At 37.4% G+C, this 25031-nt stretch overlaps 2 protein-coding genes across 2 annotated transcripts; both read left to right on the forward strand.

Annotated features, from left to right (window-relative positions):
* The first annotated feature begins 698 nt into the window (after positions 1–698).
* Positions 699–8393, forward strand: LOC117344340 (perlucin-like). The gene is made up of 5 exons (XM_033907075.1): positions 699–819; positions 4163–4420; positions 4795–4886; positions 5216–5300; positions 6729–8393. Exons 1-5 carry the CDS (start codon positions 768–770, stop codon positions 6965–6967), a joined length of 726 nt encoding a protein of 241 aa, XP_033762966.1. The 5' UTR covers positions 699–767; the 3' UTR covers positions 6968–8393.
* Positions 8394–17948: 9555 nt separating this feature from the next.
* LOC117344329 (perlucin-like) lies at positions 17949–22347 on the forward strand. The gene is made up of 4 exons (XM_033907056.1): positions 17949–18723; positions 19612–19745; positions 20143–20233; positions 21591–22347. The coding sequence occupies exons 1-4, from the start codon at positions 18459–18461 to the stop codon at positions 21827–21829; spliced, it is 729 nt and encodes a 242-aa protein (XP_033762947.1). The 5' UTR covers positions 17949–18458; the 3' UTR covers positions 21830–22347.
* Positions 22348–25031: the final 2684 nt, after the last annotated feature.

The raw sequence follows: 25031 nt of genomic DNA on the forward strand, positions 1-25031 counted from the left end.
ATGAACAGTCCGACAGACCTGCTACAACCCAGACAAACAGGAATTATCAATGTCAGTGTAGATAATTTGATTCGCAGTTTTTTTTTGTACATTTTCAAATGCTTCTAATAGCAGATAATTTGATTCGCAGTTGTATTTTTTTTTTACATTTTCAAATGCTTCTAATAGCATGTTGATACTTATTAATCAGGCATAGCAATAAAACAATGGAACATCATGTAGTTATATTTACATGACCTACCCGTTTTTATTAGACACCGTATTTCGATACATGTTTACCAATGCCCAGAAATTAAAAACAAAGGTTCTATCGAATGTTTGTAAACATTGTATAGGCGGGTAAGGACGAGTCGTTACAAGCGTAAATTAGATTAAATTTTCCATTTATGAATTATGTTTTCAACCTGTTATTAAACTTTATAGCCTTCAGTAAATGCTTGTCAAGACATGATTTCATTATATTTAAAAAATGGAACACTAATGTAAATATTATGTTATCTCTAGACCACGACAGCAAACTATATGGGTTATTAAAGAGGCATTTTATATGCATGTACATTTTTGAAGCAATAGCCGCATCTTATGCACCAATGACTCTGTTATTGAAAACAAAGATAAAGGAAGGTCAAACTATCACAATATAACTTGTTTACATTAACATAAAACAGGATATTTTCATCAACGGAAGACACGGATTCCTTCACATACACATCACGTTCATTGATACGTATTACTAATATACTAATATATACAATCACAAAAAGAGTATGTCGTCGGCGACATGGCTATATCGAGCATTTGAAGTATCCCAAATTGTAGGTAAGTATGTCTTTTTTTTTATTCATTTATCTATTTTTATTACAGATCAATTTCAAATATTCCACTTTAATAAAGATAATAATATTAAAATAGGTTAACAAATTCATTGTACAATACATGGCTGCGGATTAATTTCATTTTCGATTATATGTTGTAAAATTTCGAGTAATATACTCTCGTTATTACGTAAAATACATTTTTTTAAAAACGACTTTAGCTATAGATGCCATGCTCATTGCACGGCGATATCTTCTTAATAAAGTGAAGTGTTTTGAAGAAATACGGATATCCGAGTCTATGCCGTACAAATGCTTTGTAAATATATCTTTACGACATTTGAAACACCATTTACTTCTGTTGATCATTGTAAATAATGCTACACTGAGAGAGCCTGGTAACAGATGCATTCTTGCAGTACATGTGTACCTATGGAATTGAAACGTTTTTGGAATGATTAAGGTTTTTCTAAGACACGGTTGCGGACACATTTAATTGCCGTAATATAGGGAAAGTCTTAGTCATAATATTTTAGATATCACGCCCGATAATATTCTCAAACACTGTATTCTACATTTAGTCATTTAAAAAATATTGATTAATGTGATCAAGGAAATAGATATTCCCTTCCGAAACACCTTGTCCTTTTCTCTATGCATATGCTCTAATTTATACGTTTTCTTCATTTTTGTAGTCAATACTTTTCTCTCGTTAAAATAAATTTAGAGATAAATTTGAGGTTTTGTTGGCATGTCAGTATTCTCTGTAGGCGTTGTAAATTGTGCAGTCGGCAGTCCATCAGGCGCAAATAGTATGACATCTGAAGGCAATTATAATACTATAAACCAAATGTGAAGAGTAATTATTGTTAGACCCAGTGAAACCATATATATATAAAAGGAAATATTTGTACAGAGCTTTGTTAAAATGCTCATAGAACCAAACAATATCTTCTGGAGGAGTAAAGATTTCGTGCTTTACATCCTACAACCGCCATGATGATGTTAAGTTATAGTGATTTCACAACAAATGTCATATATGCTCTTAACTGTCTTTATTTCGGCAAAAAGAGGTTATTATAAAAGGAACAGTTCCACTATTAATATTTCGAAACTTCGATGTACCAGTTTTTAAGTAGCAAGACAGAGCTTAATTTTAACAAGAAAAAACTTGGTTCGGGTTGACATGGCGACAAAAACGTGTTACACCCTCCATTACATTCATATACCAGTTCCGAATAGATTTTATGGGTAAAACAACAATTTCACCAGGCTTAGAACACTACTGGGTAGCTATGACGACAAAAAAAAAAAACAAAAAAAAACTGAAAACTGTAAAATTATAGAAATGAATAAGATAATACTCTGAAGTACGACTTCACAGGGCAGTTATACAATTCACTTGAAGTCGGGTTACCAAATGGATCAAGTAAAGGAATAAGTTGTCTGGAAAATATGTTATGTAGTGAGACAGAGAGACAGACTTGACTATTCATGTATGCCACTCAAACGGACAATCAACGAACCCCCCCCCCCCCCCCCCCCCCCCCCCCCAAATAAAATGACATAAAACCCGAACCATAATTCTAGCTCAAAGTCGATTAAACGTTGTCAAATTATAAAAAATAACATGGAATCGCTTGGAGAAAAAAGTTAATATTAAGAGTAAACGTCGTCGATCTCAGATGAGAGTTAGAATGTTGACATCGGAACTAATTGGTATACGTCAACAATCATCAAACACGTCTGATTCATATTGCATAGGGAAGTAGAATATAACGAACTTATACCATGATGCCAACCATTCAATATTCCCATTGTCTTGAATTTGGCGAAACCTTGTGCTTTTAATGTTCCGTAAGGGAATGCATTAATTTGACGTTGTTAACTAGTCATGGACAATTAACAATTGAGCATTTAAAATCATTCTATCGACATGGGCAATAAAGTTTCTGTTACTAGATCAAAACACATCGTCAATTTTAACTGTAAGTGAAATTGAAGGATTTTGCAAAGTCGCTTTTACCTGTTCAAATAAGCTCTTTGATATAATCGATATGATTCTTCGAGCGTTTAATTAGACAATTAATATTCATAATCGCAATTTCTTATTATGCCACTATGAAGAAATTAGTAGCTAATAAGTGACGTCACACAACCAATATATTTGTTTACCTGTTAGATTATCGAGTCACAGTTGGTAAAGCCTAAGAAGCTACGGTATCAGTATTAAAAAAATAACGGTTGTTTGTAAACAACATCAAATTGAGTTCAAGTTATAATCAATATTTATTTGTATGACTATGACATAGATCTTCTTTTTACCTACGATGATAGGATAAAGGACTTGAACAACAGGATCATTTGACGTCTCCCTAAAGAAAATCCTTTTTATACAGAGCGCTTAGATTGCTAATGATGGATACCTTAAGTATTAGAAAGTATCGCTACAGCTACAGAGAAATTAAGAATATTGATATTTGCGACTCATATAATGTCCTTATAACAACAAGTTGAAGCTATGGAAAGCACACTCTGATGGTTGTCATCACATGGCACTTTATAAGGTTAATGTTCAACTTAAACATGTGTTGAACCGAATCCTAACATCGTGTAAACCATTGATGAAGCTGCAGGAATTGTTTACCCATCGTGCCTGCCGCCCACGACTCTGCTAACGACAGCATTGATAAACACATAAAAACGTTAAGGTACAACCTTAGATCAATAATCGGTGAAATAAAGAAGAATTTGTGGCGGGAGAAAGAGAATGGGAAGAGGAAAACAAGACCGGATAATTTAACAGATTGAAAAACCATGCGAAAGTCATATATATCCCATTTCCCCCAATGTACAATTTCAGTGACAGACATCTACTTGAAAAAAAAATGCAACAAAGGGTCGATGGACTATGAAGACCATAACTATTATGGTCGACGTCATGGTCTAATTGTGACATATTCAATTTCACTGCGTGATTTCATGTTTGACATATTTGATTTTTGTTTGTTTTTTGTTTTGTTTAACGTCCTATTAACAGCCAGGGTCATTTAAGGACGTGCCAGGTTTTGAGACTTGCTAATGTTGACATTTTTATGATCACTACCCCCTGCATAGAGAACAACGATCATTAGGATTATATCTGGATTTACATAGGGTGTTGGTAATGCTAACTTTTACCAATCTACAGGCAATTACCTGCTCGTGATCACCTTGGATATTTATAAATATATTCCAAAAGACATTGTCATAGTTACGAGCTGTAAAATGGCCAATAAATACTTACCATATTCAGCAGTTTAACATAAACCTTTTCGATAATACAATGACTTGTTTATATTCTGTAGTAATTTTGCTGTATTGCCTGTTCCGACACATCAGTTGTCTTGAGGGCTACTGGATAGAATCGACTTCACTCAGAAACTATCAACCAGACTCCAAACTCGTCTCAACGACAGCGTCTAGTCATTATGCCTGTATGATGCAATGTCTAATGACGGACGGATGTTGTTTTATTTCCTATGTAACAGTCAATTCCACCTGTGTACGTCATCTCGGTATGGGGAATGTCCAGTCGCAAGAGTCGTCATCCGTCTGGTATATCAGTATGTAATTTTTATTTACATTCTGGAAAGTAAATACAAATATTTGATACTAACCTAATGCATGATTTTTAATTCACTGCGTCCGCAGGGTGAATATAACAGTCACTTACATCAACGATGCCAGTTCTATTAGTTTTTTTCACTATCATTCAAATCCTGAGGCTGAAAAGAGATTCAATTTGACATATTTCCTAATACAGTTTTACTTACCTATCCATGCGTGTCAAGAACATGCAAGGAATTTTAACTTATATATAAGTATATATTAAATAAATTACAACTGATTTTACAAATAATGACACCACATCGAAAATCATGATAATTTCCAGTCACTTCAGTCAACTTCAGTAACATACTATGTATATGTTCTCAAGTAAACGATGACAATTGCCCTTGTGGATGGCACAGATTCGAAGCATCGTGTTTTCTTTTCACTAACATCTACATGACATGGAATGACTCCGTTGTAAGTGTATTTTTTCTAGATTTACAAAAAAGTGGGATGCCTTTAATTCATTATGATATAGTTCCATAATGGAAAACTTCTGTATTTATTTCAGTTAAACAAACAGTTTTACTTCTAGCGTTATTGTATTGACTTTGACTAAGTCAAGATCGTCTTCGAAACAAAGCATTTGAAATAAACGTGAAATATTACATACAAAAATCGAGGATAAAATCCCTTGATGATATTGTGAGTAAAAAGTTCACCGTATAAATCATTATACTAAACTACCATTACCATTATATTAAATAAATATTGTTATTAAACTAAATTGCCATTGTATATTTAAGGCATACTGCCGGATATTGGATGCTAGACTAGCCGAGGCGGACAGTAAGAAAAAGGACTCCTTCATTCGAGGAATCGCAGCCACTAGTACGTATATTGTAACGAGGTGTGTGTATACAATGATAACATTGTTATCTTTGTTTTACCTACCGATGTATTGTAAAATGCTAACCAAAATTGCTAATGTATCGTCATTTGCTCTTTTCCAAATCGACTTCGAGTTATAATATTGTTCGCTGTATGTAGACTTTTCATATACATTTATAGAGGAACTTAATAAATGAGTGGCTATATTTAATGTGAGCTTTATTATACTGTAACTTTATATGTCACAGGCAAGTGGCATATTAAAATATTTAACGAGTTTGCACAGACATGAGTATGTATTCTGATTATCGCATCAACTATATTTAAGAGAATGTGAGCGAAACTTTCAACTTCTATATTTGTAACACAGAAGAGTTTGGAGGATATATGTTTCTCTACAGAGACAATAGTGCGACGTCATAGATTGATTGTGAGGTCATAAAGAATCTGTGACGACATAACACCACAGTAGTATTATCACACGTGTATTTATAACGTACTTATACCGGTTACTTGGTTACTTATAACCAAAATTCAACCCAGGAATGAGATAGTCACAATATATGTTTACATTCAAATTAGAAGGGCTTTAATTCATCTACCTCCATTTCCCTATAGGGCGGATTACCTTTACTCAAGGGGAGACAGATAATTCGTTTGCAAAACATGTTGAGTCTTCTTTCCCTACTAATACTTAGATTAGATTAGATTAGAGTTAATTCCCTTTACCAATATAGAAGTAGGGGAACTAACTAAATCATTCGTCTAATGCCTTGTAGGGTTCGCTGTTCCATTCCCTTGATAATCACGCTCTCTGTCATACATATTAAGTATACTTCACCAAATCATACCCCGGACCAAATTGGACCTGACCCCATGGAACCGGGCAAATAAAAGACAATTTACCTCGGCTTGCTACTAAGGTCCGGCGCTTAGATACATAGGAGCTGGACCCTCTGTTGTATAATGCTAAAGACTAAATTTTATCAAAATCCAATCAGCGATTCAAGACAAGTAGGGTTTTAAAGAAAATGTTGACTGACGACTTAGTTCCCCTTCCTAAAAATATGCAATTGGATCAGGTTTATGGCATTAAAACACACCGGTACTAGACAAACAGTCAGTCACACTGATGGTTTTATTGGAAGGAGAAACTGAACATATGGAATATCCGCCTCTTTACACCCAGAGTCTGACGTCATTCTATTTATCGTACATGTAACAGTGGATTTTTGTTTTTTTTGTTTTTTGTTTTTTTGTTTTGTTTCAAGACTTTACACATTATTCTCACATGTAACTCTACCTCTAATGTCAGAAATATTGGTGATAGTATTATTGTAATTTACTTTTATCAAATAAAATCAACAGATAAATCATAAATTTAAAGATATTAATTATCATCATTTTCTTTGTTTTAAATTCTCGTAGCATCCGGAAGCTTTTGGCTGGGTGGATCCGATAGCGATCAGGAAAATACCTGGTTGTGGACTGCTTCCAATTTGTCGATGACAAAATACGATAACTGGGCTCCTACCAACCCAAACAATTATGGCGGACAGGGGGAAAACGCTGACTGCATATGCATCGGGTCATGGTTAAAGTTTTATTGGGACGACTGTAACTGCTGGGAGGAGCAGGCCCCTGTGTGTGAGAAACCAGTCATATAGTCTTTCTACTGGAAACACCATACAAGACATCACAACATCCTCCTTAGATATAGTTCTTCTCATTACTGAATTATACTATCTATTTTCAAATAAGTATTTACGGAAATCGGACATAAGTATTACAGTTCTTTTTATCTGAATGTTGATTTTAAACTAGTTTTCAAGAGAAATGTAATGCAGCTTTGTCACAGACAGCGCAAAATTTAATAATATGGACAACAATGGGAAAAAAGACAAATATCTAAAGGGGCATTCCTTCGTTCGGACATCAGAAAGGTGCACAATTTGTTTTGATGAAATATATGTCCGAACAATGATCATATGAGTGTCTGTGCCTACATGTAATGGAATTAACGCCAAAATATACAAGAAAAGGGCGTATCTTATACAAATGCCGTGTGTCTTTGCGGTAATTAGTGATACTTCAGGTATAATGAAGAATGTTCAGGACGCAATACTCAAAGAACTTTGTTTTATCTTGAGAGTAAAACTGTCTTTTTATTGTTAAGATTATAACTTTAACTACGTGGAAAAATACATATTTTCCAGTAAGTTTAATTTTGACGACCTAAACTTTATTCAAACGAAGGAATGCCCCTTTAAATGCTTAAGATTTTTAATATTCCAAAGGTCGTCAGGTCTCTTCGATAATAAAACAAATAGTAGATGCTGTAGTTTCTTGATTTTCTCGTACATATTTTTCATTCCTTTGGTTTTGTTGTAATAACTGACTAGGAAGACGGCACTTAATTTTACTCCAGACAGAATCCGTCCTCATCGTGTCTATGGGAGTGTGCAGATACACATTACTGCTTCAGTCACAGCTCCGAAACATGTTCTCCAGAGGAACCAGTCATCGTAAATATGAGATATCGTTCCCTGGAGTTTCCTAACTGCTCTCATATGTAATTTTCTTTTGTCGTACTAAAAAAGAATAGAAAAATCCAACGACATCTCATAGCTGTTCAATACGAGGATATGCGCACAAGAGCTTAAATTAAACAATATGGATTTGATTGACGATCATTTTTTTTGTGTTCAGTCTCTTTCGAAAATATTAAACGTGTCTCTCATGTGATATTGTACAATTTATTTCTATGAAGCGATATTGACTTCAGTACAGTCAAACTAAAACTAAAGCAAATTGTGAGGGGCAGTTGTACACAATCGAACTGCTATTATCGATAATGAATCGAACTCTAATAGCTTAGGGGGAATAACTGCGACAAGAATAGGCGGTAGACATAACGGATATCATGGAAATGAACTTGTGATCTTCTTGATGCTATCACAGAAAACGGAGACCGGTGAAACTAGGCAATACGCTCACAAGCTGAGACATCACCATCAAGGTTTAAAGTTATCAGACTTAAGTTCTATTTTTTCATGTGTATGTGTTTATATCTGAATAAAATAATTGGAAGATTTTCAAATTTGAATTATTGTGCACATACAAAAAACAGAAAAGGAAGGCAGAATACAAAATAGAGGTCTTATTTCGCTAAAATAAGATATCTTTCAGTAAACAGAGAAAATAGATCGAAATACTTAGATTGTATGCATCAGCCAAATACATCGAACGACAAGGTTATACAACTATTGATTAGTAAACGATATGAGCATCATCAACAAATTGATGCCTTTTTCAGGAAATTTTCTTTGGACCTTAGTATAAAGGGCTGTGCTTGTGCATTTTTGGACTTTGGCACTTTTCATATATATCTTTCTAAAACAGAACCCGGAGAATGTTTGAAATATCATTGCAGGACAAATTTGCTATTTTTCATAAACATTTAATGCCATGACCAAAGTTTACATTATCATTGCGAGATGGTCATGTATTAGTGTAACCTGAACCAAATTACAGCATAGTTCATAATGTGCAGGTAATGTAGGCATAGCATATGGCACAATTACCATTCATGCCGGCTTTTATGTGTAATAATCTCACGTTGTTTTCTGTATCTGTGGATATTTAAGAAAATTGACTCGACACTAAATCTCTTTTTTTATTAATATCTTTTTACTAAGGCAAAACGTGTATATACATTACAAACGTATGTCCTCTCACAGGAGGGCTTGCACACGTCATTCATTTTTTTCACATTCATTCTACTTGCATATTATCTATTTAATTACAATTCATAAAATATTCATTTCAGTGGTACAATGTATATCTCATTAATTAAAAAAAAATGAAAATAAAAAACCTTTGTTCGAAAAAAACCCAACACTAAATAAAAAAAAATAGTTTGAAATATATATATCATATAGTATAACAAATGATGAAGAAGACAATTTTATTTTGACTCGCGCCCTGACTGGGTCATGAACACCTAATCGTCTAGCAAGAAATACCCGTATAGAATAACGCTGCGTCACATCATCGTTCTAAAAAGAACGTTTCAATGGCTCAGTGATGGTCGGTCCGATATCCTGACATGATCATAGTCGCAAATCGCCCATTAGATGATATGAATACTTGGATCGTAATGTATATACTTACATGGATGCGAATTGTATACATAATCAACATAGTAAAAAATCCATCGCCAGTATTAGAACAGTAACGTTTAGTACATTCCGGATTGCAGTCCGGATCTATTTGTTGATCCCTTGTTTATACTCCCTCCTCATGTTCCGGATTATTATTAAATGTTCCTCTCGCACTACGAGCTGTGTTGTGGTTGTGTTCCTCCCAAATAGTGGCGTGGTGGCAGCGGTACCCGATCTCACGTCTTTTCTTCAGTACACAGATGAACAATATTTCAAGGTAACACCGTATGCATGACAAAATCACAGCGTAGAAAAAGTTTACCCTGATCGCAGCCGTAGTGTGTAACTTCCAGCCAAACGAATATGGCTAACATAAACAGAGCTCCGAAACAGTGGTGCTTAAGCAAAATCGAAACTGTAAACTCATTCGAAAATTGGAAACAGAACTTGACATATACTCTCTCATTAGACCAAAATTTCGCCCCTTTTCTCATCGATGGTGCTACGTGGTTAAAAAAATCTAGAGATGCACCGTTTAGAGGCTTTGTGAATGATGGGGAAGGGGTGGCACAGCCCAGGCGTCGCACACGTGAACAAAAGGTCAACTTGCTAGAATTAATGCTTGGACAAATTGCAAATTATTGTCCGGTTATTTCGAGGAACACTATCGTCAAAAACTCTGTCTCATTAAGTTCTATTTGGCAAACCATTCGTCTCCATTTTGGATTTCAATCAACCGGCGCTCACTTCCTTGATCTAGCGTCAATAAAACTTGAACCGAACGAACGTCCAGAAGACCTATTTCAGCGAATAATGGCCTTCTTTGATGATAACCTTCTACGGCGCGATATGGGAATAACTCATAATGGTGCAGCCATAAACGACGATGAGGAAATGACTCCCACCTTAGAAAATGTTGCTGTTCTCACATGGCTACGGTTAATCCACTCAGACCTTCCGCGTCTTGTGAAACAAAGATATGGAACAGAGTTACGCAGTAGAACTCTCGCTTCTATCAAACCTGAAATATCGCAGGCATTAGAGTCGTTACTTGAAGAAATAAGATCGAGTGATGATGCTAAAACTCTGAGAACCGCTGTCACCAACAGTAGGCTTCCTGTGAGACCTAAACTTTCAACACGTTCTGGTCTATCTAGTTCTACTAGAGTGTGCCCTCTGTGTAAGGAGGCTAATCGACCAAGCAACCATTTTCTCAGTAAGTGCTCATTTTTACCCGCACAGGACCGTCGATATCTCGCGAAAGCTCGTCGTATTTTGGGGACCGATGACTATTCCAGCGAGGATGATGATAATGGGTACGAGCAGGCCAACGAACCATCGGAGGGTCAAGCTGCCCGTAGAGTACAAATCCGACAGTCTCCCTATATCGACGTATTCTATGGTCACCATACTGTGCGTTTAACTATTGACAGCGGAGCAACGGGGAATATGATCCGTTCTACAGTAGCTACTAGATTAGGTGCGCCTATAAAAAAAACCGCACAATCCGCACACCAGGCCGACGGTTTATCTCCGTTACATGTGGTCGGCGAAACTCATTTATCATTTCATCACAATGGATATGACTTATATTTTGAGGGTCTTGTAGTTGACAATATTGATACAGACATTTTAGCAGGTATTCCCTTCATGGAGAGGAATGACATTTCTATTCGACCTGCATGTCACGAGGTTGTACTAGCGGGCAAATATGTGTATACATACGGCATACAAACGAACAACAATGGTCGCCATGTTATCCGGCGCGCACACGTCCTCCGTGGTCCTGTCTTGGAAGCGACGACAGTATGGCCTGGCGAATTTCTTGAAGTCAAGCTGCCTCGGGAAATCGCACCCAATGATGACACATTTTGTATTGAGCCTCATGAGACTGATAACAGCTCATGGCCTTCACCTGGCCTTATTTCAAGTGTATCTGGAAACATTCGCATTCCAAACCTCACACCTGAACCACAGACTATTAAACGTCATGAGCATTTCTGCAGGATTCGGTCAACATTCTGTCCTGAAACATCTAGTGCAGCACCACCTCCTGTACACAAAACCGAATTAACAAAACCTACAAGCTTTTCTCAAAATGTGCGCGTTAACCCGGACGGCATCCTCCCCAAGGAGATGGGGACCCGTTTCAAACAGTTATTGTACCAACATGACACTGTTTTCAAGCCCACGTTTTCTGGATACAACGGTTCTGCGGGCTCCCTTAAGGCCCACGTAAATATGGGTCCGGTACAACCGCCTCAACGAAAAGGAAGAATACCACAGTACTCTAAAAACCAAATGAACCAACTTCACGAGAAGTTCGATGAGCTGGAAGAGCTGGGTGTCTTTCGTCGGCCAGAGGACGTTGCTGTCAATGTCGAATACGTTAACCCATCGTTTCTTATTAAAAAGTCCAGTGGTGATTTCCGCCTCGTTACTGCATTTGCAGACGTTGGCCGATATAGCAAACCCCAACCTTCTCTTATGCCGGACATTGATTCTACATTAAGACAAATTGCTCAGTGGAACTTCATCGCTGTTACTGATCTTACCAAGGCTTTCTACCAGATCCCACTCGCCAAGGAATCCATGAAATACTGTGGCGTTGTTACCCCCTATCGAGGGGTTCGCGTATACGCGCGTTCAGCAATGGGCATGCCTGGTTCCGAAACTGCTCTAGAGGAGTTAACGTGTCGAGTCCTCGGCCATCTTGTACAAGAGGGTGTCGTTGCGAAAGTTGCCGATGATCTGTACTGTGGGGGTGACTCAGCTGAAGATCTTCTCACAAACTTTTCTCGCGTATTAGAGGCATTACAACAGTCAGGGCTTAATCTATCTGCCTCAAAGACAGTCATCGCGCCAAAGGAAATTCCTATCCTTGGGTGGATATGGCATCAAGGGTCAATCAGAGCGTCCCCACACCGTATTTCATCTCTTGCCTCATGCCAACCTCCCACCACTGTCACTTCGCTCCGATCATTCATAGGAACTTATAAAGTTCTCGGACGCGTCATTAAAGGTTGTTCCAATTTGCTTTCGCCACTAGACGAAGTTACTGCAGGCCGTGATTCGAAAGACTCTATTTCGTGGTCTGAGGAGCTTTTGACTTCGTTCAAGAAAGCTCAGGATGCCCTCTCTTCAAACAAGTCAATTACTCTACCGCGTTCGAGCGACCAGTTATGGATAGTCACCGATGGAGCTGCGAAGTGCAAAGGTCTCGGTGCTACTCTCTACACTACTCGTAACGACAGAGTGTTACTGGCAGGATTTTTCAGTGCAAAACTACGAAAAAACCAGAGCTTATGGATTCCGTGTGAGGTAGAAGCTCTCTCAATTGCCTCTGCCGTTAAACATTTCAGCCCTTACATTATTCAATCCGCAACTAAAGCATGCGTCCTCACGGACAGTAAACCGTGTGTACAGGCTTACGAGAAGTTGTGTAGAGGTGAGTTCTCTGCGAGCCCAAGAGTATCTACATTTTTGTCTACGGCCAGCCGCTTCCAGGTTTCCATCAGACACGTAGCTGGTGCCGCCATATTACCTTCCGACTTTGCCAGTAGAAACGCCGCCGAATGTGAGCACCCTAACTGCCAAATCTGCACTTTTGCTCGGTCGATTGATGACTCAGTTGTGCGCCACATTTCTACCCAAGACATTTTGAATGATACCATCAAACTTCCATTCATTAGTAGACCCACGTGGCTAGCTTTCCAAAGCGAATGTCCTGATCTACGTCGCACCCATGCACACCTGAAACAAGGCACAAGGCCTTCAAAAAAACTTACTAACATCAAGGATGTCAAACGTTACCTTCAGTGTGCTTCTATCGCTAAGGATGGACTTCTTGTTGTAAGAAAGGATATTCCATTCGAATCTCAGCGGGAATGCATCATAGTTCCGCGCAGTGTATTGGAAGGTTTACTTACTTCTCTACACATCAAGTTGGATCATCCGTCCCAACATCAACTCAAGGCCGTTGTTCAGCGATACTTCTACGCCCTGGATATGGACAAAGCTCTCGAGAATACATCATCTGGTTGCTACCAATGTGCGTCCCTTCGTAAAGTCCATCGTCATAGACAGGTTCAATCTTCTGGTGATCCTCCGGACAAAGTGGGATTTCTATTTGCCGCCGACGTCCTAAGGCGAGAGCGACAACTTATTTTAGTTGTGAGGGAATACGTCACATCGTATACACGTACGCTACTTTTGGAGAACGAAAAGCGTGACTCTTTGCGTGATGGACTGATACACCTTTGCTCGGGAATGCACCCATTAGACGGCCTTATGCCATGATACGTACCGATGGGGCTCCCGGTTTCACATCTCTTGCCAGTAACAACGAACTATCTCGTCATCGGTTGTGTATCGACATTGGTCGCGTCAAAAATCCAAATAAAAACCCAGTTGCTGAAAGAGCAATCCAAGAACTTGAGGACGAAATACTCCGCCAAGACCCAGGTTGCAGGGCTGTAACCTCACTCTCTCTAACTCTCGCCACTGCAAGAATGAATTCCCGCTTAAGAAACCGAGGTTTGTCAGCTCGTGAGATGTGGCACAGCGCGATCAATTTTCTCATAGCCAAATACCTGTCACAGACCAGGACATGATTTTGCGCCAACATGAACTGAAACTTAAGAATCATCCTTACAGCGAAAAATCGAAGTCACCATCTGTCCATGAACCTAGTCCTGTCCAATCTCAAGTTGGCGATCTTGTCTACCTCAACAATGACCGTAACAAATCTGTCGGAAGAGACCGATATCTCGTTGTTTCATGTGATGGTCATTGGCGAAATGTTCGAAAGTTTGCTGGATCTCAACTGCGTCGACCGTCATACCGTGTCAAAGACTCTGATCTTTACACTGTTCCTGCACTCGGAGGTACCAGATCTAAAAAGCAATGTATTTCATCCAACGTCTCGGAATCCTCCGGTGAAGATGATACACCTCTCAGTGAACCGCCTTCCACCTCACTACCTACTCATGAACATGATCAGTTTCCCCCCGACGGGCATTTGAACGAATTTCCTCAACCTGAAGAACTCCCCGATATCCCTGGTGTCATATCCGATATACCCGCATCTACCAAGGATGTGTGTACTGATATCCCAGACTCGATGCCCTCTGATAGACCACGGCGGGAACGGAGACCGCCGAAATGGCTTGATGACTATATATCTTAAGTAGTGCTATCCTAAATAGACGTTACAGCTACTTCAGTTCCGAAGTGACATTTTGCAAGTGTTTATCCAGTATATTAATATGATCTTACGTGTGTTGTGTTCGGGGCAGAATAATCCCCAAAACATGAGGGCAGTCTACCCAATGATTGTTTTTAATTGTGTTCGTAAGGTTGTGTTGTTTCTGTTAAACTAACCAACAATCCTCTATAACTTTTAGTTACAGTAAATATGTCTGTCTTCAAAAAGAAGAAAGTGGTGACGCCAGTATTAGAACAGTAACGTTTAGTACATTCCGGATTGCAGTCCGGATCTATTTGTTGATCCCTTGTTTATACTCCCTCCTCATGTTCCGGATTATTATTAAATGTTCCTCTCGCACTACGAGCTGTGTTGTGGTTGTGTTCCCCCCAAATAGTGGCGCATAGGGAATTAAAATTTTAATCTTCGGAGCAACAAAACAAAGTTAATATAATACATTATGTAAGTAATTAGATGTATAGCATAGTAACACACACACATAATCTAAAATAATAACAACATATCTTAAATAAAGACAAATAATATTAACTACAAATGCAGGATAGCAAAATGTATACGTAGTTTGTGCAGTTATGGCTAATCAAAGAGATATGTGATGACAAAATAAATTACTTTCTTATAATACTTGGAAAGCCGTAATAAAACGTATTAACATTTGAAAATTCGAACGTATTACCATAATAAATGAAGATAATTCGAGAAAATTCAAGAATTACTGTGCCTTATTGCCATTAGGTGAGTTTACAGATAACTTGTCCAGTTATTTAGCACCAAGAATCATTCAAGGAAAATGAATTCCTTCAGTGTCACATATACGTATATTGACGATGTGTTATCTTTACATAACAATAACTTTATTGACCAATCAATCGGATATACCTTGTAAAACTTTAAATCAAGGTTAGGGCAGACTCTTCAACATCAGACACTAACCTTGATCTTTATCTACAACCAGATTGTCCAACTAGCCCTGTTGGAGGCTGGAAGTTTTGTAGCATGTCCCCGATTAAAGTTAGATTTTAACAACTGCGACGAATGTTAGATACATAAAATGTGTATGAGCCGATAGATTGAAGTCTTCTGAACAGATTGGCAGTAGGATTATGTAGGTAGGTGGAGATTTTGTACGGAAAAATTAGTTTGAAAAAAAAGGAGGTAAGAATTTCAATGGTGGTCAGATGCTTCCCTTGTTTTAATATATAGGTATTTCTGGCTATTTTTTAATATAAGACTAGACATGGCCCTGTGCTACAACGGAAACAATGACACAGCTTACAACTAAGGTGTTTGATACGCACGATGAATTCGATTTCCAAATTGCTACTTTCCATTTCTTTTTAGCAACACCCTCGTTTTCCTTACCCACTCTGTTTTCATGTCTTATTTGATTCAATATTCATTGTTTCATTATCATAATTACCGCGACAGATTACTACTGAGGGAGAAATTACCAACACAAGGTTTTCAGAGAAACAGGTTGATGTAGACTATTGGCATGTTTTAGGAATATTCTATTTCCTTATGCAGTATGAATTGTTTATACTTGCTTACATACCTAGTGGTTCATGTTCACCACATTAGCTCTCATTTGAGATTGTGATTTAACCCGGATTTGACCTAGATGTGTATGACAGGTGTCCTCAATGAAGCAGAACGCACTTACTGTCCCGGAACTCTTGTCTTATCAGGCGTCTCCATGAAAATCTTTATGTTTGTTAATTTTTGCCAAGTTAATTATTTTGTTTGTTTGAATTATGGTTTCGTTATCATGTCGGTATTTTTTGATATTTGAATAATAATTGCCCTCCATAGAACTTAAAGACATGGCATTCAGAGAGACATCCTCTTGATAACCTATACTCGAAAGTTAATTCGATATACAGTGTTCTAGCTAAAATAAGCCTTCCAAAAATAAACCAAGATAGTTTTCATCAATATTGAACATTGTAAGATACAGAAGTACGATAAGAATTTTCAACAGCGTGTCATGGTGTCATTGGTTATGTGTAACAAAATAGAGTATATGTCTAATATACATTATATGAACCGCATCAAAATCATTAATATTTAAAAATGAATATAAAAGTTTATACAAAGTATTCATGCAGTTTATGTGTTATTTTCAGTTCAAAGACTTGTGAGTCTGTAATTAAATGTTTACTGATTGGCTGACAGCGTTGATGTTTCCTACAACAGAAACTGGTGGACTCAGATACCTACACATAAATACTACCAGTGTAGAAACATATATAAACTTCTACTTGTTTTTCTAGTGGTCCTACTGGCAACAGTATGGCGGCGATAGCATTTATATACCAATTACTTACAGCATCCCGTCTTGTAGGTAAGTATGTTTTAACTTTTCCTGTATCTCAGGATAAACACACCGTTTTACACTGATATCAAATTTATATAGTTGGTGGGTTATTTTAATTCTTAGATTTCGATCTCAAATGCGTTAAACTGATGTAACCTGCTCATAGTTTGAGAAGTCTCAGTTTTCCTTTGGTGTGTTACCTGAAAAATATAAATCCATTTAAAGATTTCATGATGACGAACTGAACTGTATAGCATGAAACATTCGTTGTGTATAAACTTTCGCTGTTTTCGTGGTCGGTAGGGGACCAGAAATACAAATACAATATAATTGCTGTATGTGTTATTGTACACTTTAATATTGTTGTATGCTAAAAACGGAAGATTGTAACCACTAAATAATTTGAAAACTAAAAGGATACCTCGCCTCAAAAATAACCTTTGTCGTTCATGGGGTAATAAACCAGCAAACAAAGCAAGACTATTGATTCTTTTTCATCATTAGAAGGTTACAAACATTTATGTACAGGTGTTTTAAACAAGATATCAATATTTAATATGTATTAGGCGTCAACAAACCGTTTAGGCAAAGGTAAGTCATAATCGAAACTCTAATGATACACAGGAATAGTCTAACGAACCCGAAACAGTGTAATACGAGTATGGAATTTCTGGATAGAGATGACGTTTTGGGGTAGAAATAGTAGTAAAACACTTGGCTTTCACCTAGGCGGTCGGGGTTCGATTACCCCATCGGACCTGAAAAGGCATGGGCTCACCTGCCCGACCACGTGGATTTTCACGGGGTTCTCCGGTTTCTTCCCACAGTGAGTCATATCGCACGCTTCAATCCGGATCAACAAGCGTGATAAATATAAGTTGATAAAACTTGTTTCGAAATTGCTGAAAAATAGATAAAGTTTACAAAGAAAAAGAGAAGAGAGGGTGTGCTGTTACGATACATATGTGTATTTTAGCGGTAATCTTGTTTCCCGCTGAATGCGTTGCGCTAAATTATAATTGCGTTTAATGCAAATTCCATGTCAATAAACTAGTTCTATAATAACTAATATGGGTGCGACAATTCATCATTGCGCTAATCTGTCAAAAATAATAATCCGCTAAACGTTGGTGTAGTGCCCTAATTAAGCCCAATTACAATAAACTGAAATCACCAGCCTACCTGTTTGCCTGCGGGAGCTCATTCAGTTAGATCATTGGCCTTTGTAGCCCCAGGTGAAGATCCGAGGTGCGGGGATCCGACGCTCCGTATGTTGTTACTCGGTAAGGTAGCTACCAGCTACTACAAGCATACCTAGCCTTAAAATGATCCTGGGTGATTACGATAAACCCGACAATCAATACGAAGACACAAATATACCTATCTATCTTACTTAAAGTTTATTTTTTTTTTTATTTTTCTTCATTTTATTGTAGAATCTATTGATATTTATGACAGGATTTCTGCTGTGCTGTATATTCCGATACGTCAGCTGTCTTGAGGGCTACTGGAGAGAAGCACCTTTACTCCGGAACTATCTACTTGACTCCGAAAACGTCTCAACGATAGTCTCTTCTCTTTTCAACTGTATGACACAATGTCTAATGACGGACGAATGCTATTTTATTTCCTATATAGCTGTCACTTCCGTCTGTGTACGCCACAGAAAATGGTTAGAACACCAACCGCAGAACTCCTCTTCTGTCTGGAGTCGAAGTACGTTGGTTTTATGTTATGACGGATAATACGTTATGCATATCACATGTCATTTACGGAAGATAATGAAACGAAACATCAAACAAATTTAATACTGTAAACGTTGACATTTACGCGAGGGGGAAATTTACGCTAATTACGCAGACTCCTTTTGTTTGCGAAAATTCCCCCCTCGCGTATTATTTTGATATCAATTTGCGTAATCTTGAACTACAAGCGAAAGTGGATTGATCGCGAAAATTATCCCCACCCACGCGTATAGTTTACATATTGAAATCGCGAAATTAATCCCCCGCGAAAATAATCACGTTTACAGTATGTAAAAAAGAAGAAAAAAAAAAACTGTATTGGTTCATTCACGTATGTGACTATTGCTTTTAATATCTTATGGTTCAGACAGACACCATTTAGATATATTCGATTGTAGTTCAAAATGAAGGTTTCGAAAAGAAGTTTTACATGTGTTAACGTCTAGAGAAGCAGAACCATTTTAATTGAAAATGTTCATTATTCTTTTCTATTTAATTTAACAACTTGATTGATTGCATTATATTGTATTGACAATATTCTACAATGTATTAATGTCAATTCGTTCAGACATTTCAACTTCCAATCAGTTTAGATTCATTAGCACTTTTCGGGATCCTAAATCAAAGCAATTACAACTGATATAAGGCAAAGTTTCGTGGTAATATTTGAAAATATACGGATAACAACCGAGAATACATTTCTCTAGAAAACATGTAAGAACAAGAATTTTTTCTATCAAACACCATTCATTAGTATTTTTCACTAGTTTTATATGACCAATACAAGGAGAACTGAAACTGATATATGTAGCACCGGGATAGTTCAGATTGCAACTACTGTTTTTGTTATTTCGTCAAGTGGTCTGGCAAGGATCAAATATTTCTACGCCACATACCTTGGGGAATGATGTCGGCTGTCCACTCGGATGGCACAGATTTGAAGCGTCATGTTTCCTCTTTGCCGACGTATCTATGAACTGGGCGGAATCTGTGGTAGGAATATTCTTTCAATACACTATAACAAAACCATCTGTTATGAATAGGACTGTCGTACAGTCTGTTTTGGTATGGAATGGCATGATTGTATTTTGGTTACAATGTAGAGCAACTGTATCAGTATCATAACCACGCTTCATTTTTTTCCCTTCTTTATTAAGAAAGATTAATGGTAAAACCTGTCCTGTTACGATATAAGCGCTGAAACAGAGTTGTGCTGCTGACATAAGGTAGACAAACAAAGCTACGCTTTGATCATTACGTGGAAACTATATACATTGTATAAAGCCAAAGGAAACCCGACTTTTACTGCCTTTTTGGTGTATCGAATATACCTTGACTATCATCTCCTTAATAATTGATAACTGTGATATATTATCTATACTTTACCTAGACATACTGCCAGAAATGGGACGCCAGGCTGGCCGAGGTAGACAATGAACCGAAGGCAACCTTTCTTCGGGAAATCGCAGTCTCTAGATCAGGTACGTAACGAGACAGTGGACCTTTGGCAAAGTTGCTTTGTTGAACTGCAATGGTTTGTCACAACATGCTAGATTCAACACGCTATTCTTCCGATCTTAGACCCCTTTTTGAAAAATGAAAATGTATTTTAGTGTCCAAAATACCCGTACTGCACTCTCCATCGGCCACACCCCACATCTAGCTGTGGTATTGAGCGCCCCACCAGAAAAAGAACATTTAGTCGTGGTGTCGAGGGTCCTTCTAGGAGAGGAGGGTTAAAAGCTCTGTTTACCGAATGAAAAAACCAAAGTCTAAACAAATGGTGCTTGTGTTTATTTGTCATTTATATTAAAGTATAGTAAGTTACTTGTTAACTTGGTTTCAGTATGTGATTGTTATGGTGTCATCTCTAACGATACTTCTTCGAATGTTCCGGCGCATTAAACAAAAATCTCCAGAGGTGCGCCGACTGGGGTGATCAAGTCCCAGCCTGGAATAACTTTGCTGTCCGCTAGTCACCTGTTGTGACAGCAATACACTTTGTATGTCTCCATGGCGTGTTCATTGAAAAAGATGTCACTGGTCTTACACTTTCTACTGTTCATCTCTTTTCCTCTGTCGCCAAATTGATGCCTTACCAGATTCTCTGGACGTCCTATCTGCTTCCGTCCCTCTGCGTCAATGATACCATTGACCCGCTGAACCTTCTCTTAGACTGCCCAACGAATCCCCGGCATCCCGCCTCCACTGGAAGGCGCCACACTTTTGATCTTCGCTACCGACAGTCTGCCACCAGATCTTTGTACTTGGTCCGTTTCTACTCATCTTTTGCACAGACTTCACCATTACATTCTTGACTGCAGAGAAATGGATCACTAACACTATACAGCCTGTGACTTTTCCCTCTTCAAGGCACTGTCACAAGGTTGTGAAGTCCTAAACTATGAACCACAGCCGCTGTCACAAGGTTGTGAAGTCCTAAACTATGAACCACAGCCGCTGTCTGTATGTTGAAGTAGTTTCTAACAGATATCATATCTTTCCTGTCCCATAATTCCACTCCAGAGTAAGTCAGATATCAGCTGGTGTGAAATTGAACCATAGGCGTTTGCTAGGTCCAAACATTTGACAATGAGCGCCCCTTTCTCTCCTTCGCTTCTCTGATTACCCGTGTTAGGAAATCTGTATATTAAGATACATGTCAGTGTCAGTAAGTCGACTCCATTTATTTCCGTTGTACAAATTTTAGTCAATGAGATAGAAACTAAGACAGAAAATATTAAAACCTGAAACATAATTAAGTCATTGCTATATATGATATTAATATTCTCTGGGTAACACACATGTATGAATGTTGATTTTCCGTTTGTTCCATAGAATTAGTTGGTTTGTGGTTGGGCGGATCCGATATTGTTGAGGAAGGCACTTGGGTATGGACGACTTCCGGTTCTTCGATATCAATATACAATGACTGGAGAGTAGGAGAGCCGAACGGTATTAGCAGACCGGGACGTCACGCTGATTGCCTAAGCATGCCGAAGTACTATGGCTTTCTTTGGGATGATTATTACTGCGATGGGGCATTGGTCCCTGTATGCGAGAAACTAGATCAATGAACTAGTAAACATTACACTAGTGCAAATCTCAATGAGAGATGTACATGTACAACTACGTGTAGACGACTGGATATATAGATAAACCAAACTATTAATGCTGCTGTATATATTCATTCTATTTTTTTTTCTAGTACTGTTTATATATCATGTGATTGTATTTGTATTCTTTGTGTCTTGAAAAAGGGGCGGATTGACTTAAAAAAAAGACATTTTTCATTGTCCATGCTGTTGGAATTAGTTCTTTGTCCCATATCAACATTTTAAGTAATTCGTATCCTACTGCATAAGTTTGCAAGGATCCATTGTTATCCACAAAATTACCGATTATACTTTTTCTTTGACCCATATTTACCTATACACATGTACATACTAATTTACCTACATATATGTTTATTTATCTAAAAAATATGTATTTCTCTGTATATAGTTATTTATCTGTATGTATATCTATTTTCGCGAGCTAAGTTCTAAGCCTGTTTTTCACTTCCAATGAAAATGTTTGTAATTATATATACAGTGCTTGCTGTCAACTCTTGAATAAAATACAGATTAGGCAATGATTGCAATTTACTGGAGTTATACTTTCTTCGATACCTTTTTTGGTATTTGACCTAAGCTGATGAATGGACTTGTTTTATCTTGACATGACCAAAAGCTGCTATGTTGACACAATCGTATGACCTTGAATGCTGTTTTGACACGTTTATATGACCTTAGCTGTTGTGTTGACACACTATTATCATAAACTGTTCGTGGATCATATTTTCGTGTTACTAACTGTTGTGTACGACCTCTTGTCGTATCATTGACTGTTGTACGAACCCTGTTGGCATGCCATTATGTTGTGTTGACCCAGTTAGTATGTCATACACAATGGTGTAAACGATGTGGTCATATCATTAACTATTGTGTATACCCTGTTATCATGTCATTAACTATTGTGTATACCCTGTTGTCTTGTCATTAACTATTGTATATCATTGGCTATTTTGTATACCCTGTTGTCATGTCATTGACTTTTGTGTATACACTGTTGTCATGTCATTGACTATTGTATACACTATTACCATGTCATTGGCTATTGTGTATATGTTGTCATGTCATTGACTATTGTGTATACACTGTTGTCATGTCATTGACTATTGTGTATACCCTGTTGTCATGTCATTAACTATTGTATATACCCTGTTGTTATGCCATTAACTATTTTGTATATCATTGGCTATTGTGTATACCCTGTTGTCATGTCATTTACTTTTGTGTATATGTTGTCATGCCATTGACTATTGTGTATATGTTGTCATGTCATTGACTATTGTGTATACCCTGTTGTCATGTCATTGACTATTGTGTATACACTGTTGTCATGTCATTGACTATTGTGTATACACTGTTGTCATGTCATTGATTATTGTGTATACCCTGTTGTCATGTTATTAACTATTGTGTATACCCTGTTGTCATGTCATTAACTTTTGTATATCATTGGCTATTGTGTATACCCTGTTGTCATGTCATTTACTTTTGTGTATACACTGTTGTCATGTCATTGACTATTGTGTATACCATGTTGTCATGTCATTGACTATTGTGTATACCCTGATGTCATGTCATCGACTATTGTGTATATCCTATTGTCATGTCATTGACTATTGTGTATATACTGTTGTCATGTCATTAACTATTGTGTATATACTGTTGTCATGCCATTGACTATTGTGTATACCCTGTTTTCATGTCATTGACTATTGTATATATCCTGTTGTCATGTCATTGACTATTGTATAAACCCTGTTTTCATGTCATTGACTATAGTGTATACACTATTGCCATGTCATTGGCCATTGTGTATACCCTGTTGTCATGTCATTGACTGTTGTGTATACCCTGTTGTCATGTCATTGACTGTTGTGTATACTCTGTTGTCATGTCATTGACTATTGTGTATACCATGTTGCCATGTCAATGACCATTGTGTATGCCCTGTTGTCATGTCATTGACTATTGTGTATATACTGTTTTCATGTCATTGACTATTGTATATCCTGTTGTCATGTCATTGACTATTGTATAAACCCTGTTTTCATGTCATTGACTATAGTGTATACACTATTGCCATGTCATTGGCCATTGTGTATACCCTGTTGTCATGTCATTGACTATTGTATATATCCTGTTTTCATGTCATTGACTATTGTATATATCCTGTTGTCATGTCATTGACTATTGTATAAACCCTGTTTTCATGTCATTGACTATAGTGTATACACTATTGCCATGTCATTGGCCATTGTGTATACCCTGTTTTCATGTCATTGACTATTGTATATATCCTGTTGTCATGTCATTGACTATTGTATAAACCCTGTTTTCATGTCATTGACTATAGTGTATACACTATTGCCATGTCATTGGCCATTGTGTATACCCTGTTGTCATGTCATTGACTGTTGTGTATACCCTGTTGTCATGTCATTGACTGTTGTGTATACTCTGTTGTCATGTCATTGACTATTGTATAAACCCTGTTTTCATGTCATTGACTATAGTGTATACACTATTGCCATGTCATTGGCCATTGTGTATACCCTGTTGTCATGTCATTGACTGTTGTGTATACCCTGTTGTCATGTCATTGACTATTGTATATATCCTGTTGTCATGTCATTGACTATTGTATAAACCCTGTTTTCATGTCATTGACTATAGTGTATACACTATTGCCATGTCATTGGCCATTGTGTATACCCTGTTGTCATGTCATTGACTGTTGTGTATACCCTGTTGTCATGTCATTGACTGTTGTGTATACTCTGTTGTCATGTCATTGACTATTGTGTATACCATGTTGTCATGTCATTGATTATTGTGTATATCCTGTTGTCATGTCATTGACTATTGTGTATATCCTGTTGTCATGTCATTGACTGTTGTGTATACTCTGTTGTCATGTCATTGACTATTGTGTATACCATGTTTTCATGTCATTGACTATTGTATATATCCTGTTGTCATGTCATTGACTATTGTGTATATACTGTTGTCATGACATTGACTATTGTATAAACCCTGTTTTCATGTCATTGACTATTGTATATACCCTGTTGTCATGTCATTGGCTATTGTATATATCCTGTTGTCATGTCATTGACTATTGTATAAACCCTGTTTTCATGTCATTGACTATAGTGTATACCCTGTT

The sequence above is a fragment of the Pecten maximus genome, chromosome 15 (genome assembly GCF_902652985.1).
Source record: "Pecten maximus chromosome 15, xPecMax1.1, whole genome shotgun sequence".
Classification (NCBI taxonomy): Eukaryota; Metazoa; Mollusca; class Bivalvia; order Pectinida; family Pectinidae; genus Pecten; species Pecten maximus.